Consider the following 17052-nt stretch of genomic DNA (forward strand, 5'->3'; position numbering starts at 1 on the left):
TTTGCTGGTGACTCGTAGCATTTGTTGAACTCCCTTGTGTTTGGGTACCAGGCTGGATGCGCAGGGCATGCTGGCAAAGGTATTTGCCCGCTTCTCCTGCCAGCCCATGTGCTGTTCGGGGAGGTGAGGCGCACAGACATGAAGAATTGTAGCCAGTGTGTCCTCAGTGCTTGTGTTGAGCCAGGCACAGCTGTAGCACTTCTGCCGTATGTGCTCATTCTCACAACAGACACTGAAGCAGGTACCTTTTTTAATGCCTGTTAGCAGATCAGGAAATCAAGTCACAAAGAGATTAGGTCAGGACAGTCAGTATACAGGATGGGTCTGGGCTGGGTCGGGTACTGTACATCTCAGAGGAATTTATTTCCTTCCCCACAGCAATTGCTGAGCAGTGCTGGGAGGAGGTGTCAAGGCTGACCACAATTCTCCAAGGGGGGCACTTGGGGCATAAAAGGACTAAGTGTAACCAGATGCGTGGTCCTCTCTGGTTGGCACAGCTCCTAAGAGTCTGGAAGGGCTCAGGGATTTGGAGGCTGAGTGATGGCTGGGCTGCGGTGGGGCTCCTGGATGACAGGGGCAGTGTGGCAGCCAGGTGGACATGGGAGCTGCCCCCAGCCCCTGCTGTGTCCCGTGTGCTGGCCCTAAGTGGGCCCTCCCCAGTCATCAGTCCACAGCTGATAGTTTTCAGACACAAGTGTTTAACAAAATTTCCAAGTTGCTTGGTAATCAAAAACACCACTTTCAAAAACATTAAATAGCTTTAAGAAAAACAAGCAAACAAAGCTTTTCTTTTATAACAGATTTGAAAAGAGCGCCGCCCGAGGGCACCTGGTTCAGGCCTCAGCCCTGGGCTTGTCCTTCCCCCTCCTGGCTTCTGGGGCTGCTTCTAAAGGGCCGGTGGAAGCCCCCGCAGCACTGCCCCTCGCAATATCCTCTTCTCTGCACCCCCCACCCTTGGTGGGGCTGCTTTTCGGGGGTTGTAGATTCTGTGGCCTCCTGATCTGCATACAGCTATTTCTTAGGTCTCTAGCCTCCTGCAGTGAGCCCCCGCCCTGCCCCCCATGGTTCTTGGTTTATACACATTCTTTGTGGGCAGACCCTGCCCCCTGTGGTTCTTGGTTTATACACATTCTCTGTGGGCAGCTCCTGTACATCAGGGTCTGTTCTGGGGCTACAGCTTATCTTTTGGTGCAGTGGCGGTAACAGGCGAGTAATGCCATGTGCTAAGGAGAAGAGTGAAAGGGCAAAGGGAAATGGGGAAATTCAGGAGGTCTCTGGGCTGTAAACAGTCCCGCCCCCTGCCTGGTTCTCTCCGTAATGGTCAGCCGGGCTTTTCCTGGTGGGGTTTGTGGGGTCCCCTGGAGCCTCCCTGAGGACGGAGGGGCCAGGCTGGAGCAGTGTCTGGGTTCTGGTGTGTGAGGGGCTTGGATGGGATACAAGTTATGGGGCCTCTTGTCTTGGTTCTGGATTGTGTGCCTTGGGGAGTGAGGGGCCGAGGTGGGCGGGGCCCCAGTGGCCTCTGTCAGCAGCCCCAGGAGGACCAGCCAGGATGCGTGCGTGGGGCTGCAGAGGGCTGTAGCGGGTTCAAGGTCCCTGTGGCTGAGGCGGCACCTCCTTGGCCGTGCAGAGAAGCTGGACGAGATCCTGGCAGCCGCCACGGAGCCGGCGCTGAGGCCAGACATCGCGGATGCTGACTCGAGAGCTGCCACCGTCAAACAGCGGCCCACCAGTCGGAGGATCACCCCTGCTGAGATCAGCGTAAGCCAGCCTGGCAGCTGGGGCACGGGGTCAGAGTGCCATGTCCCCTACTGGGTGTTTGTGCGTTTTGGAGGGCGAGGGTCCATCATTTGGACTCCACTCTCCAGGGGTGGGGGTGAAGGACCCCATAGCGTCTCCCGAAGACACCTGGGGCCATCAGCCCTCAGAACAGCCACAGTCCAGCTCGTGCTGAGCTCTCACTCTTCTGGCGCCTCCCGCCTTAGGCAGGTTCTGTGCCACCTAGAGCAAGGACCCCAGCCACGCTGAGGCCACAACATGGTGTCGCTGTCCCCCTGCCCACTCCTCTCACTTGGCACCTTCTGGGCTGCTCCCCCAGCCTCACCTCGGCCATACCCAGGACCCCTGACTTCTCTGGCCCGTCTGCATCACCCCTGCCCAGTGCTGCCTATGCCTGTGGGCCCACAGCCATGCCCCTGTTCCTTGGAGGCAGGGCCTGGGCCTGGCTTCTGGGTCAGACACCGTGGGAATTAGCACTGTTGGAATTAGCACACGCGGTGTCTGATCTCAGGCTTAGGAGGAGGATGGGTGGGGCTGGATGGGCAGCTGGGGACCCCAGTGCTCTGGAACCTCCATATACCCCCGCCCCCTCCAACTCTCACAGTCACTGTTTGAGCGCCAGGGCCTCCCAGGCCCAGAGAAGCTGCCAGGCTCCCTGCGGAAGGGGATTCCACGGACCAAGTCTGTAGGTATGGCTGGGCTGGGAGCTGCATGGGGCTGGAGGACTGGGGCGGGGGCTGGAGTGCGTGCGGGGCTGGAGGACCCTGTCTCTCCCCACCCTTCGACTGAGGTTTCCGGTTTCTCTCTGAGTCCTGCCTCTCCCTGGCCCCAACCCAGGAATCTCATTTTTTTGTGGACGTATATCGGGGGGGGGGGGTGTCAGTCCTTCCCCCAACCCAGAGATACTTTGCTGAAAGATACCCTTGAAGCTTCTCGCCATCTGTCACCCCCTGCCAGCGGGCACCCCCGTCTGTACTTCCCACAGACGCCAGCATCCCCGTCCCTGGGTCTTCCATATCCTACCTGGCTGTGCCCCCTGCAGCCCGAGTACCTGTCACGTTTCTGATGCTAAGCTACCCTCCCCTTGAATCTGCCCTCTCCCCTCCCCCCGGCACCCCAGTTATTGCTCTGTATCTCTCCTCTCCTTCACAGCCAGTTTTCTCCAGCAGTCACCCATACTTGCTGTCTCCCATTCCCTGCCTGCCTTTTGGCCTTTTAAGGAATTGTCCACACCTGAAACTGAAATTGTTCTTGCCAGCATCGCCAGTGGTTTCTAGGGCGTTCCTCCCAGTGGACACATTTGATTTTGCTGCTCCCTTCTCCATGAAACTTTCCTACCCAGGGCTTCTAGGACAACACTTACTGGTTTTCCCCTCAGTTCTCAGGCTGGACCTGTTCAGTCCCCGTCGTTCCCCTGCAAGATGTGGGTCCTTCTCAAGGCTATGTCCTTAGCCTCTTTGCCTTCTGCACCTGTCTCCTTGGGGCCTCATCACATCTCAGCCCTTGGCCATCTCCTCTCTTGTTGACCCCAGACTGGGTCATCTAATAAGCCCCACCCACTGCTCCTCCCTCTAGGCATCTAGTCCCCCCTTACCTGCCCCCCTGTCCATCCATCCACCTACAGACATGTGCAGTTTTCTGTCCATCTGTTCACCCACTGACCTTTCCACTTGAGCGTCCATTTGTCCCTGTGTACCCCACCGCTCTGTGTTCTACACACACTGGTTCATTTAATACTTACAGTAACCGTGCTGAGGTAACACTATCAGTACCTCTGGATTATAGATGAGAAAACCGAGGCAAAGAGGTAAAATGACTTGCCCAAGGTCACACAGCTGCCTTACCTGTCTTCTGTTCACTCATCTGGCCAATCAGTTTCCGCAAACCCAATCCCTCATTCACCCCACGACCCCTGCTGATTGATGCACACTCTAGGCTGATGCTGGGCAGGGTCTTGGGGCCCAGTTGGAGGAGATGACATGTCTGCAGACAGCTCAGCTCAGCAGTTACGTGGTGGGTGCAAAAGCACGTTTACTAGGGAGCACCAACCATGCTTGGGTGTCAAGAAAGGCCAGGCATGTGTGTGTGCATGCGTTTGGGCTCAGACATGCAGGATGAGTGGGGGTTTCTGAGAGATAATGGCATGAATTGCTGACAGCAGTGGTTCTTCAGAGACGGCTGTGGGTCATTTCTGTAGGTAGGAGGGTGGGGGAGAGGACACATGAGACTGCAGCTACTTTGAAGCCAAGAGGCACTCCCCCCTCACCTCCCTGGCCTAAGCCCTGGGCATCCTCTGTGGTTTCCTCCTTATTCTCTGCCTCCCCGGACAAATTAGGGATGGCCGGCTTCCTCACCGTCCTTGCAGCCCTACCTGGCCAGGCCTCATTGTCTTGTGCCTCAGCATCTGGAGACCACAGCTTTGGTCTCCTCTTGACCTCCTGCCCCAGCTTCACCCTCTAGTCCATCCCTCTGGCCACAGGGGGCTTTCTGCAGAAGATATCACCTCACATCCCTAGAGTTGGTCCTCTGTGGGCTCTGCCTTGCCTTGGGGCCCTGAGGCCTAGCCCCAGCCCTCTCCTGCTTCATCTAGGGACCTTTGTCTCTGCCTCCCTCTGATTTTCATCTACCAGGACTGGCTGTTCTCCACCTGCCCTCACTCTGCCTGGATGGCCTGTCCTTCAGCCCCACCCAGTCTCAGTACTGACCACCACAGGTCCGCATCTAAGTGCCTGTCCTCCAGGCTGTAAGCCTCTCCGTGGAGATTGCCAGCTGTTCCCTGCTCACCCTCCTGGACCCTCCTGTGCTCGGTCCACGGGTGGCTCATCTTTAATCCCCCTTGCCCTAGCCTGCCGCCTGTCACCCACTTGAACGCTGGCTGAGGTGTCAGACTCCGGGACTCCTACCCCTTGTCCTGGCTACGTGGCCCTGGGCACACATCTCAACCCTTGAAATCTCAGGGTCCTGATCCATAAACACGGGGACCATCTAGTACCTACCTCCTAAGGCCACTCTGAGGTTCGCACAGAGGGCTGTACTCACAGACTGAGTACTGAGTAACTGCTCGTGGTGATAGTAGATGTAGGTACTGCATCTTGAGGCTGGTGCACAGAAAGTGCTGGAGAAATGCTCACGGCTGTTATTTGGGCAGCGGCCCCACCCGCTCTGTATCGAACGGATTCCCATTTTCATCACAAGGAAAGTGACTTGTCTTTACCCTGGGTCAGAACGTGGCATGCTGACCCTCCGGTGTGTTCCAGGTGCACTAGCTTGTCCCACGTGGCTCCATCTCATGCACAAGCTTGTGGGTGTTGAGCTGCGTTCATATGCTGCTCAAGAAATGCAGCAGGGAGGAGACCCAGGCCGAACCTGGCACAGAATCTGTGTCCGCAGTGGGGGTGGAAGGCTGGCCTAAAAATGATGATAGTGATGATGATGATGAGACGACCTCAGCCACCTTCCTGGGGGCGCTGCTGGGGGCTCAGCCCTGTGCTGTAAGCTTTAAATGGCTTCACTTCGCACTTCAGTGGGAGGGGGCAGGTCTCCAGAGATGAGGAAACTGAAGTGCCAAGAGGTTAAGAGGTATCAGACAAGAAGTGGCAGAGCTGGAATTCAAGCCTTATCTTATACAAAAGCGGCCCCATGCCCCACGCCCCTTGCTGAGCCGGGGGGGGGGGGGTGGTGGGGGTGGGTGGGGGTGGGTAAAAGAGCCGTTATGCAGGACACACGCAAACAGTGCTGGCTGGGAGGCCTGGTGAGCACTGTGGTGGCCAAAGGAGGAGGTGGTTGGGAACAGGCAGTCTGCATCGTCGTGAGTTCATGAAAATGTGCCCAAGCCCAGAGTGAGGCCAGGTGTAGATTCCCAAGGAACTGTTCCGGAGACCCGTGTGTCAGCACTGAGGACCGCCCCTCCACTCTCCCTGGATCGGGCTGCCTCACACCTGCAGCCTCACTGAACACACCTGCAGCACAGGTGTACGCGTTGTGTACACAGGAATGCTCGGGAGGTCCTGCCCTGCTTTAGCTGGGCGGCAGGACGGTGGGGGCTCTGAGCGCTCCAGCCCTGCCCCCGCACAGATCCTAATGACAGCTGAGTGCGGCAGGAAGTAGGGTTCACTTTCAGTCTGTGTTGTCCATGAGAGAACTGGGGCGTAGAGGGGCTCAGGGCCTGGCCTGGGGTGTCACAGCCAATAAGGAGTGAAACTGAAACACGTGTCAGGTGCTCAGCCTGCCATTCCACTGCAGCCCTCCATCCCTCCTGCCCAGCCTTTCTGAATTTCCGCCACTAGGGCTATGGCAGTGACCTGGCAGCCTCCCCCAGTCCAGTGCCCGTCGGTCTCTGGGGTAGAGCCTTTCAGGACTTCTCTTTACAAAGCCTCCCTCACCTAGGCATCGGCACTGTCCCCGGCCACAGCCCTGCTGCCCCCTTGTCCACAGCGTGTCCCTCCTGCTTGGGAGAGTTCCCGCTCATTTCTGACCATCTCCCTTCCCGCCTCTGGTTGCCACCAGGGCCTCCCAGTGACACCTGCTTTTTCCACTGCTGGTGGTTCTGAGATGAGGCCTTGCTCAGTCTTGTGTGCGAAGGCCTGTGCCAGCCACCCCCTGGCCCTTCTCTGCAGTTCTGTCCCCACGACTGGGGGTGGGGGTGGGGCTGCCCCTGCCCTCCTGCGGTGTTGACCTTGGGCCCTCTCCGTGTCCCCAACCTGAGTAGGCAGAATTTGGGTCTTGTGTCATAGCCTCCGCTGGGGGGCCCTCCTCCCCGCTATATCTGAACGGATACCTCTCCCCAGTCTCCGCAGGAGCCCTCCCAACCCGGCGGGGACGAGCCCAGACTGGGGATCTTGCTTAGATCCCCTGCTCTGGGATCCCCGTGTCTCCCCCTGATCTCATCCTAGCGCCCGCGCCCACGCCCACCCTGACTCTGTCCTCTGGCTGGCGGCCAGCACCTCCCGCGGATTTCGAAGGCGCCTTGGCGTCCGGGACCTTGGCTGCCCTGGGGTGGGGGGCGGGGCCGGCCTCTGCGGACGGGGAGTGCGGGCGCCTGGGTCGGGAGGGGCCTCCTCGAAGGCCCCTGGCTCCTGGGCCGGGCTCACCGGGGCCCCTCTGTCCGCAGGGGAAGATGAGAAGCTGGCGTCCTTGCTGGAGGGGCGCTTCCCGAGGAGCACGTCGATGCAGGATTCAGTGCGCGAGGGCCGAGGCATCCCGCCCCCGCCGCAGACCGCACCGCCGCCCCCGCCCACACCCTACTACTTCGACTCCGGGCCGCCCCCCGCCTTCTCGCCGCCGCCTCCGCCGGGCCGCGCCTACGACACCGTGCGCTCCAGCTTCAAACCCGGCCTGGAGGCGCGCCTGGGCGCGGGCGCCCCGGGCCTGTATGATCCCGGCGCGGCCCTGGGGCCGCTGCCCTACCCGGAACGGCAGAAGCGCGCGCGCTCCATGATCATCCTTCAGGACTCGGCGCCCGAGGCAGGCGACGTCCCCCGGCCCCCGCCAGCGGCCACTCCGCCGGAGCGCCCGAAGCGTCGGCCGCGGCCGCCCGGCCCCGACAGCCCTTACGCCAACCTCGGCGCCTTCAGCGCCAGCCTCTTCGCGCCGTCCAAACCTCAGCGCCGCAAAAGCCCGCTGGTGAAGCAGCTGCAGGTGGAGGATGCGCAGGAGCGCGCGGCCCTGGCTGTGGGTAGCCCTGGCCCGGCGGGCGGCAGCTTCGCCCGGGAACCCTCCCCGACACACCGCGGGCCTCGGCCGAGCGGCCTCGACTACAGTCCCGGAGACGGCCCCGGGCTCGCGTTCGGCGGCCCGGCCCCAGGCAAGGACCGGCGGCTGGAGGAGCGGCGGCGCTCCACCGTCTTCCTATCTGTGGGAGCCATCGAGAGCAGTCCTCCTAGCGCGGATATGCCCTCCCTGCAGCCCTCCCGCTCCATTGACGAGCGCCTACTGGGGCCCGGCGCCACCCCCGGCCGTGACCTGCTGCTGCCCTCCCCTGTCTCCGCTCTGAAGCCATTGGTCAGCGGCCCGAGCCTTGGGCCTTCGGGCTCCACCTTCATCCACCCGCTCACCGGCAAACCCCTGGACCCCAGCTCACCCCTGGCCCTTGCCCTGGCTGCCCGGGAGCGGGCTCTGGCCTCCCAGGCGCCCTCCCGGTCCCCCACACCTGTGCACAGCCCTGACACCGACCGCCCTGGGCCCTTGTTTGTGGATGTGCAGGCTCGTGACCCCGAGCGAGGGCCCCTGGCCTCCCCAGCCTTCTCCCCGAGGAGCCCAGCCTGGGTTCCTGTGCCTGCTCGCAGGGAAGCCGAGAAGGCTCCCCGGGAGGAGCGGAAGTCCCCGGAGGACAAGAAGTCCATGATCCTCAGCGTCCTGGACACGTCCCTGCAGCGGCCAGCCGGCCTCATCGTCGTGCACGCTACCAGCAATGGGCAGGAGCCCAGTGGGCTGGGGGCCGAAGAGGAGCGCCCGGGCACCCCAGAGCTGGCCCCGGCCCCCACGCAGTCGGCCGTGGTGGCAGAGCCCCTGCCTAGCCCCCGGGCCCAGCCCCCTGGCAGTACCCCGACAGCACCCGGGCTGGGCCAGGGCAGCTCAGAGGAGGAGCCAGAGCTGGTATTCGCCGTGAACCTGCCGCCCGCCCAGCTGTCCTCCAGCGACGAGGAGACCAGAGAGGAGCTGGCCCGCATCGGACTCGTGCCGCCTCCTGAAGAGTTTGCCAATGGGGTCCTGCTGGCCACCCCACTCCCTGGCCCAGGTCCCTCGCCCGCCACGCTGCCAGGCCCGGCCTCAGGGAAGCCGAGCAGCGAGCCGCCCCCTGCCCCTGAGTCCGCAGCGGATTCGGGGGTGGAGGAGGCCGACACGCGCAGCTCCAGCGACCCCCACCTGGAGACCACGAGCACCATCTCCACGGTGTCCAGCATGTCCACCCTGAGCTCAGAGAGCGGGGAACTCACCGACACCCACACCTCCTTCGCCGATGGACATACTTTTCTACTCGAGAAGCCACCAGTGCCTCCCAAGCCCAAGCTCAAGTCCCCGCTGGGGAAGGGGCCGGTGACCTTCAGGGACCCGCTGCTGAAGCAGTCCTCGGACAGCGAGCTCATGGCCCAGCAGCATCATGCCGCCTCCGCCGCGTTGGCCTCTGCTGCTGGGCCTGCTCGCCCTCGCTACCTCTTCCAGAGAAGGTCCAAGCTGTGGGGGGACCCCGTGGAGAGCCGGGGGCTCCCCGGGCCCGAAGACGACAAACCAACTGTGATCAGTGAGCTCAGCTCCCGCCTGCAACAGCTGAACAAAGACACCCGCTCCCTGGGGGAGGAGCCAGTTGGCGGCCTGGGCGGCCTGCTGGACCCTGCCAAGAAGTCGCCCATCGCGGCAGCTCGGTGAGCAGGGCGGTGTGGGGAGGGTCCTGTCCCCTGTCCATGCCCGCCCCGTTCTTCCTCTTGTCCTTCCACGGTCCCCTCTGTTCCTCCTCCACAGCCCATTCTGTCCCCTCCCTCACCTGTCCGTGGCGCCCATCCCTGTGCTTCTCCCGTCCACATCTCTGTCCTTTATCTGGCCTTGCTTTATCTGTCTGAGACCGAAGGCTCTTTCAGCCATCTGAAATATCAGGGGTTCTGTTCTCTCTATCCCTGTTGGTGCTGGCAGTGGGAGCTGGGCACCCACCGGAGACCCAGGCTGGCCGTGAACGCCTCCACAGCCCTCCTGGAGGCTCCCTGCCCCGGGGTCCCTGCGCTCTCACTCTCATGCCTGACGTAGCTGCCTCTACTACCATCGAGGGTTGTTCTCTGGTCCACACTCAAGTTGCAGCTCTCCCCCACCCCCACCCCAGCTACTTGGCTTCTCTGTGGCCACATGGCTGTCCCACGTGGCTGGTGCCATCTTTCCTCGCTTCCTTTTGTAGCTGCCTTGCTTCCTTTTGAAACCTGGAGTACACTGGATCCTTTTCCTCTTAGGACCCACCACCAATTTCCCATTTTCTGCCCCGGAAACATTTCTCTTCTGTCTCTCAGCACCACCTCAGAGTCCCTCAAACGCAGATTCCTGTGCGTGATTTTCGGAGTGCATCAGGAAGCCATTCTTAGGCGGAAATCATGCCGTTTCTCTGCGCCTCCATCTGCTCTCTCTTCTCCGTACCTTACCCGTTCCTCTGTCCTCCCCGCCCACTTCCTACACAAGGTGGGGACTTCAAGAGGCCACATGGTGCCCTGGAAATGGGAGGAGGCGCTGGCTTGGGGGGAGGGGCTGAGCAGGGGGCTGGGGTGCTGCTCTGGCTGGGCAGAAGCTGCCAGAGCCTCTGGGCTCATCCCTTGGCTCTTTCCTTGAGGACCTCATTCCCAAGCCTCCGCCCCCAAGGGGTACCTCCTCGGGCCTGTGGGCTCCATGCTTGCTGGCGGGAGAGCTGGTTCCTGCCCACGAGTGGTCTGAGGCAGAGCTGGTCGTCCCCTGGCCAGCCCTTGTCTGCCTCTGCCTTCTGTGCCCCGTAGGCCCTCCCCCATCTGTGGCTTTGTGGGTAGCACATGGGGTGCCACCTCCTGAGTCCTTCTTCTCGCCACCCTGAAGACCAACCTAGTGAGTCTTTCCTGCCAACCTTGGAAGGCAGAGTTCACAAAGCAGTGAGGGGTCCAGGTCTTACTCACAAGGGCTTGTCTGATCTACTTCCTTCCAGCTAAGGACTCAAAGGATAAGTCAGGGCTTGGGAAACTAGTGATGCCTCTCCCGAGTGGTTCGGCAATGCTGCCCTCCAGCTCCTGTCATCCCAGGCTTGCGCTGGGGCCCTCCCCTTTTCACCTCTTCCAACTCCCAGTTGAATGTGAAAGCCCTCGCCTCAGCAGGGCAATGTTTAAAGTGCCCTTCGAGTGGGTGTTAGGGGTGTGGCCAGGAGTGGCCAGTCAGAGTGAGCAGCCCAGGTCCTAGGCCTCTGAGGAACAGAGGGTGGGGATTCCCTGATGCAGCCTGGACCAGTCCCCATCTTCGCTCTCTGTTTCTCCCCCCTCCACCAGCCCTTCCTTTCCTCTGTGCCCCTTGGTCCTGATGAAAATTAAAGCCATTGACAGCGGGTAGCACAGTGCCTGGCGCAGTGCAGGCCTTAATAAAACATTTGCTAAACGGACGAAAGAACAAAGCTCAATGCAAGTGCTGTCTTTTGTGACTTGAGGTCTAGGGAGGCGGCTTAGGACAAATGCCACAGAAGCACAGACACTTGGTTGAGGTTTGCTGGCTGTCGAGCCCCTCGGCCGAGCTCAGGAGAGCCCAGGTGTTGCCTTAGCTCTGCTGGCTCCCGTGGTGCAGCTGGGCCGTCACAGGGCAGGAGGAGGTGGTCTCTGGGCTGGACCTGCCGCCACATCCCTCACGGTCGTCCTCAGCGTTTCCCCTTTGTCACGGCGAGGCGCTCTTGGCCAGTGGGTCTGGGTCATGCCAGAACCTGTGTTTGTTTCCTTTCTTGGAAGTGGTGTGGGGGAGGGGCAAGGCCAGCAGTTCCAACCTTTACATCCCATCTGTCCTGCAGGCCCACGGGAGGGTGAGCCTCTTTCCCTCAGGAGTTCCTGCAGAATCCCGGCCTCTGATCGGCTTCGTGTGGATCCCCTGCCTCCCCTGAAACGGTCACTGGGGTCAGGGAGACATAGGGCTGCTGTTGGCCAGGCCTGCCTCATGTGCTATCCTGGGAGCCAGGGCACGGGGTCAGCCAGAGCTACCGGCTGGGCGCTGAGTGAGGGGGCGGGCATCCAAAGGAAAATCAGGTGCTGTTCCCAAGGGTACCAGATGCCAGAGAGCCTAAAACAAGAGACTCCCTGTGCCATGGCATTCACCAGCTTTAGCACCTCGCTTTGTTCCCTGACATCGGCCTGGGGTCCGATGGCCCTGGATTTCAACCCTCAGCAGGTTGCATCTGAGTTTGTATTCTTGGACAAACCACTTAGCCTCAGTGAACTTCAGTCCCACCCCTGTGAAATGGTGAGGGTGACCAAGCCCTCAGGCAGGCTGGTAGGAGGACTCTTAGGATCCTTACGGGAAGATGAGCGCCCTGCACCGGAAAAGGCCAAGTCATGTTACTTCATCTTCAGAGCCATTGTGTTCGATGGATAATATAATCTCCATTTTCCAGACAATAAAACTGAGGTTCTAAGGAGATCCATTCCAGCCAGTAGATGGTGGCATCTGACCTCAAGCCCCGCTCTCTGTCCACTAGAATCTGGAGCCTCTGTCATTAAACCCCTTCTAGTGACAGACACTGTGTTTATGTGCAGTAGTTCCCCTCACACAGAAGTGCGTATGTGTTCATTCTGTAGACCAAACCTTTATCAGTCAGGTGTGTAACAGACAGCACGTGGATTCTGAAATCACTTGCAGTTGAGCCCGGCCAGTGCCGCTTGATAGGCCCGGCAACATTACCCGTCTGCCCTGCCTTTCCGTCCCCACTTCCCTCTACATTTCCTTCTGCTCCTATTCACACTTCCTTCCTTCCTTCCTTCCTTCCTTCCTTCCTTCCTTCCTCCCTCCCTCCCTCCCTTCCTCCCTCCCTCCCTCCCTCCCTTCCTTCCTTCCTTCCTTCCTTCCTTCCTTCCTTCCTTCCTCCCTCTTATGCTCCCCTTGCCCTCGGACCTGGGTGAAACCATGGGCCTCTGGAGTGGGCCCCACTGCCTGTCCTAGACCCTTTACTTCTGGCCACTGGCAGGTGGCTGAGCGGAGATGCTGTGGCCACGTCCAGTCAGCCCCGTGTGTGGCCGGCAATGGCTGAGTTGCCCATCGGCGCTGCTGGGCAGCTCTTGTTTTGCCGCCAGCAGTGGCTAGAGTGTGACACTCATTTCTCACATAGTGATAAAAGTGCTAGTGATACTGTCTTTCAGAGACATGTCCAAAGTGCAGGAAGTTCTGATGTCCCAGTGGGGCTGTTTCCTTCCCAGGATGGATCCTAGCTGAAGCTCTAGGGCAGTTGCCACGGCCACCCAGTGGGTCACACCCCTGTGCCTTGTCCACTGGCCCCCCCATGTGTTCCCTCGCAGGCCTGCCCCTCTCCTCGCCCGACAGACACCACAAGAAAGGAAGCGCCTGCTCTGCCCACCTTCCTCACTGACAGCTCAGTCTAGGCTCTGGCGTCCTTTACCCGCAAGACACTCTGCGGCCCGAGATCTAGGAAGATCTCAGAAAGGGAAGGGGAGGTTACCCCTTGTGTCATGGACTTGAAGCTCGGCAACTTGGGGAAATGCACTGGGGCCATCCAGAAGGCCCATGGCCTTTGGCTTTTTGGAACTTTGATCCCAGACCATCCACCTCTTTGTGCTTCTGGCTTTGGGTCTAGTCTGATGGGCAGAACACGTCTGCTCAGAGCCCCCCATCTGCTCGGAACCCCCTTGTCTTCCAGACCCCACGGGTGGATCTGATCCCACATGTGGTCTGAGGGCCACATGTCTCTGAGCCCCACAGCAATACTCAGTTTTGCTGTGGCCCTCAGTTTTACACCTGTCTGACCGTCACATCTGATTTTACAGAGAAAAGTTCATGGCGAAATAGCTTTGGAAACACAAAGTTGACGAGGTTTCTTTCCTGCGGCACTTCTCAGAACTTTTGATGTGCTGTGTGCTGTGGGCTTGGACAGGTTCTTCAGTAGATCACTCATTAGCATCCCACAGAATATACACGTTTCTGCGATGGTGGAGAAACCCTGCCCTGGGGACCTACTGTGAGCCCTGTCCTGCTAGCCCATCTGACAGGGATCTGGATAAAGCCATACATGACTGCAGGTGCCTCAGGGCTTGTTCTTTTGAGACTGGACCTGTTGTGTGCCGGCCAGTGCAGGGCACAGGGGCCAGGATGTGCTCTGTCCTTGCGGAGGTCCTCACAGGTTGGGGACCTGTGAGGTGTGTTTTTGCAGGAGATGTGATCAGGGCTTCAGGAGTTCACGGAACTCTGCTAGGGGAGCAGGAAGGGGTCACAGAGGAGGGGTCATAGGGGCATCTGGGTGCATCAGGGTTGGAGCCATGACCTAGTGTGGGCGGTGAGAAGTTAGGGCTGGAGTGAGACACGGAGACCAGAGAGAGTGCAGTGATGCTCACAAGCCCGGATATAGTTTGTGCTCCTGTTGAGGATTACTTCCGTGAATGAGGCTCTTAAATTTCAAAAGGCCACAGGCCTAGACCTGCCCTGCGTGAGTGCAGTGGCAGAAGGCTCCAGGCAGGGACCAGGGCCGGAGTGGGCTTTTTCTTGCCTGTTGGCACCAATGGGTTGACAGGCAGTCAAGCCTGAGAGTGACATGTCACATTGTCTTTGTAACATTTTTTTTCAGTGCATATTGTGTTCCTGGCTTTGAGCTAGGGACCAAGAGTCCAGGATAACAATTAGGAACTGACATGAAAGGTCCTGAGTGAGACCACAAAAGGTCTGGGTCCAGAGGTGGCTGGGGGTGAGGAGGAGGGCCAGGGTTAATGCTGGGGGTTGGTGGCGTATCAGCCATGGGGCTGAGAGGATGGAGCAGCTGATGGTGGCTCGCAGGCCTCTGGTGTGGGAAGGACCGGGGCGAGGGAGAGCGTGTTTGGAGGCCCCAGGAGAGGTCTGGGGAGAGTGGCGTGGCTTCACGTGTGGCATTCATGGGCACATCGGTCACAGAAAAGGGTGGGAGTGGATGACATGGCCTGGGAGAAAGTGTGAACTAAGCGGGGGGCCTATGTAGGAAGGAAGGGATAGAGGAAAGGGTGCCTAAGAGGGAAACCAGTGGACAGGTCAGCACGGGGATTCTGCTGACAGCCTCGGTAACTGCAGGGGCGAGGGGCGGTGGAGCAGACCTCACTGGTCGAGGAGTCACGAGGAGGCCAGACAGTGCGAGGTTCAGACACTGGTGGGAAAGCTGCTGGGGAGTGTGGAGCCTGGCTGAGACGTCTGGAGAAAGGCCGGAAGGCGTCCAGGGGTGCTGGTGCCTAGTGAGGCGCCACATGTTAGAGAGTGGGTGGCCCAGATTTGGGAGGCTGGCAGGGGTGGTGATGTGGCCATGCCGTGGTCAGAGCCTGGCTGGGGAGGCCGTCAGACAGCTCAGAGTGGTGATAGACGGCGATGGCTCTGCAGAGGTGGTATGGACACATGTGGACCTTGACCATGGACACTCCCAGGGTGCCTGGCCTGGGACGATGTGGGAAGTTCCCTGTTCCCCGAGAGGAAGGGGCGGAGCAGCAGCCACCTGGGCCGTGGGCATCCCTGGCCGCTCCCTGCTATGCCCTGGGGCCTTGGGAGGGAAGCCTTAGGGGTGTGACCGGCCCTCTCCCCTGCACTCCGCTGGATCAGTCCCTCACTCATGGCACCTCCTGGCACCAGCCCTAGCCTCTGGCAGGTGCCCACCTGCCCACACCCAGTATCTCCCCTCGGCAGGGTCTCCCTGGTGCTTCTGAGCCAGTCTGCCCTCATCCTAGGCCTCCAGCTCACCCCCTGCCAGGGCTCCAGACCCTGCTCCAGGGGACTCTGGGGGTGGGCCACGCAGAGCTCCATCCCGAGATGCAGGTCCCCATGCCAGGGTGGGATGCATGAGGGCCCGGGGTGGCGGGAGGGGAGCACTGTCCTGGGCCCAATGCCCCAGCACTGCTCCCTCGCCCTCTCCCTAGCAGTCGCTACCACTTGGGCACCTACCACCTCCTTGGCACCCTCCACTGCCGCCCCACTTTGCTCCGAAACCCAGGCGGTACCGTGGAGGTCAGACGTGGGAGAGGGGAGTGTTTCTTCTGGTGATCGGTGCCCGTTCCTTGAGCCCATCACCCCAGGTGTCCTTTGAGTCCCTCTCTGCTGGGTGGGGGAAGCACGGTCTGGCCGCTTCAAGAGGCTCTGCTCTGGATCTGAGCAGTTGGGCAAGGCAGCAGGGACAGAGGCTGAGGAGAGGGAGCCAGTGGAAGGCCATGGAAACCAGGTTGAGTAGGAGGGACAGAGTTGCATCTCCAGCGGGAGGCTGACCTCGCACGGGTGAGACAGGAAGAGACAAAACCTGCTTTCAGGGGAGGAGGGATGCTCAGGGTGACCGTGCAGTGTGGGACAGGTACCAGTCAGGATAGCACAGAGGTGGGTGGGGGAACCCAGGGGAGGGGTCCTTAGCCCAGTGCGGACAAGGGCAGGGAGAGGGAGGTGGGATGGCAGCTGGAGAGAGGCCCTTCAGGCAGCAGCAGCACAAGGGGACACAAAGCACCCCCAAGTGCCAGGGGTCTGCTGAGCAGCTGCCACACAGGGCTCTTAGTAAAGCTTGTGGATGCACACCACTGTGGTCTGCACTTCACAGACCAGAGAACAGGTCACAGGCAGACCAGGAGCCCACCCAGCTCTGCCCACATCGGGCCTGCACTTTCCTTCCTCCAGCAGCTCCAGATGTGTTCCCTCCCATCGCACCTGGGCCCACTGCACCTGAACTCCTCCCTTACTGGGTATCTGGCCAGGGGGGGTCCCTGCACCTGGCTGCCCTCACTGTGGTCGTGACTGGGGGCCGTGCGCCTGCTTTGAGGGCCTGGGCCGCTAACACTCTCTTCTCATTGCTCTCTCCCGCCCATCTGCATGTGGCTGCTCTGTCTAGCTGCGCGGTGGTCCCGAGCGCCGGCTGTGTAAGTGAGCATGCCCATCCCATGCCTCTCACTGTCCGTGCGCTGCACCTGCCCGCCTGGATCTCTGCTCTGCGTGGCTTCATGGGGCTTTGGTGCCACTGACGGCCCCATGAGGCTTCCCGTGGCCACAGTAGGGGATAGGGAAAGAAACGGGGTGGAGGTGGCATGGGATCTAGGAGTGGGTTTTCTCTGGAGGAGTCCCCCCAGCCAGGCCTTCCACTATGGCCATGCTGGGGGGCGTGGCGGGGCTGAAGGCCTGGGGTCCTATCAGGTGATGCTGGGAAGTGAAGACCCATCTGTGTGTGTGTGTGTGTGTGTGTGTGTGTGCGCACATGTGCTGCTGTGTCACTGTCGTGAGCAGGCCACTGCCACTCCTGCCATGCTGCTGCATGCATGTAACACACGTGGGTGCTACTGCTGCTGCTGTGCGCTGTCCTGTGCGGGGAGGCCGAGTGTCATGGGTGTGTTGCTGCCTCACGCCTGCCCTGCACGTGCCGCTGCGCTGTGTGGGTGTGAACGCCGCCTCGTGTCTGTCTCAGACCTCATGGACTTGTTCCGTCTTGTGCTGCCACCAGCCTGTACCACGACTCAGCCAGCCGTGCAGCCAGCCCAGGTCGTTCTGGGTCCCCTCATGATGACAGAGGGGGAAGTGGTGTGTGGGAGAAGGGGTGAGGGGTCTTGCCGGAGTCTTACTCTCCAGGGTGTGGGTGGACGGGGCAGTGTCCAGAGCTGG

General features: G+C 60.5%; 1 protein-coding gene across 1 annotated transcript in view; it reads left to right on the forward strand.

Annotated features, from left to right (window-relative positions):
- SHANK3 (SH3 and multiple ankyrin repeat domains 3) overlaps positions 1-17052 on the forward strand; it is a gene marked incomplete at both ends in the record, with an annotated part of 48675 nt that overhangs the window by 30678 nt on the left and 945 nt on the right. The window contains 3 exons of the mRNA XM_079714325.1: positions 1628-1758; positions 2381-2465; positions 6887-9137. Of these exons, the coding sequence (XP_079570451.1) occupies positions 1628-1758; positions 2381-2465; positions 6887-9137 (2467 nt within the window). The remainder of the gene's footprint in view (positions 1-1627; positions 1759-2380; positions 2466-6886; positions 9138-17052) is intronic.

Source organism: Hyperoodon ampullatus (genome assembly GCF_949752795.1).
Source record: "Hyperoodon ampullatus genome assembly, chromosome: 11".
NCBI lineage: Eukaryota > Metazoa > Chordata > Mammalia > Artiodactyla > Ziphiidae > Hyperoodon > Hyperoodon ampullatus.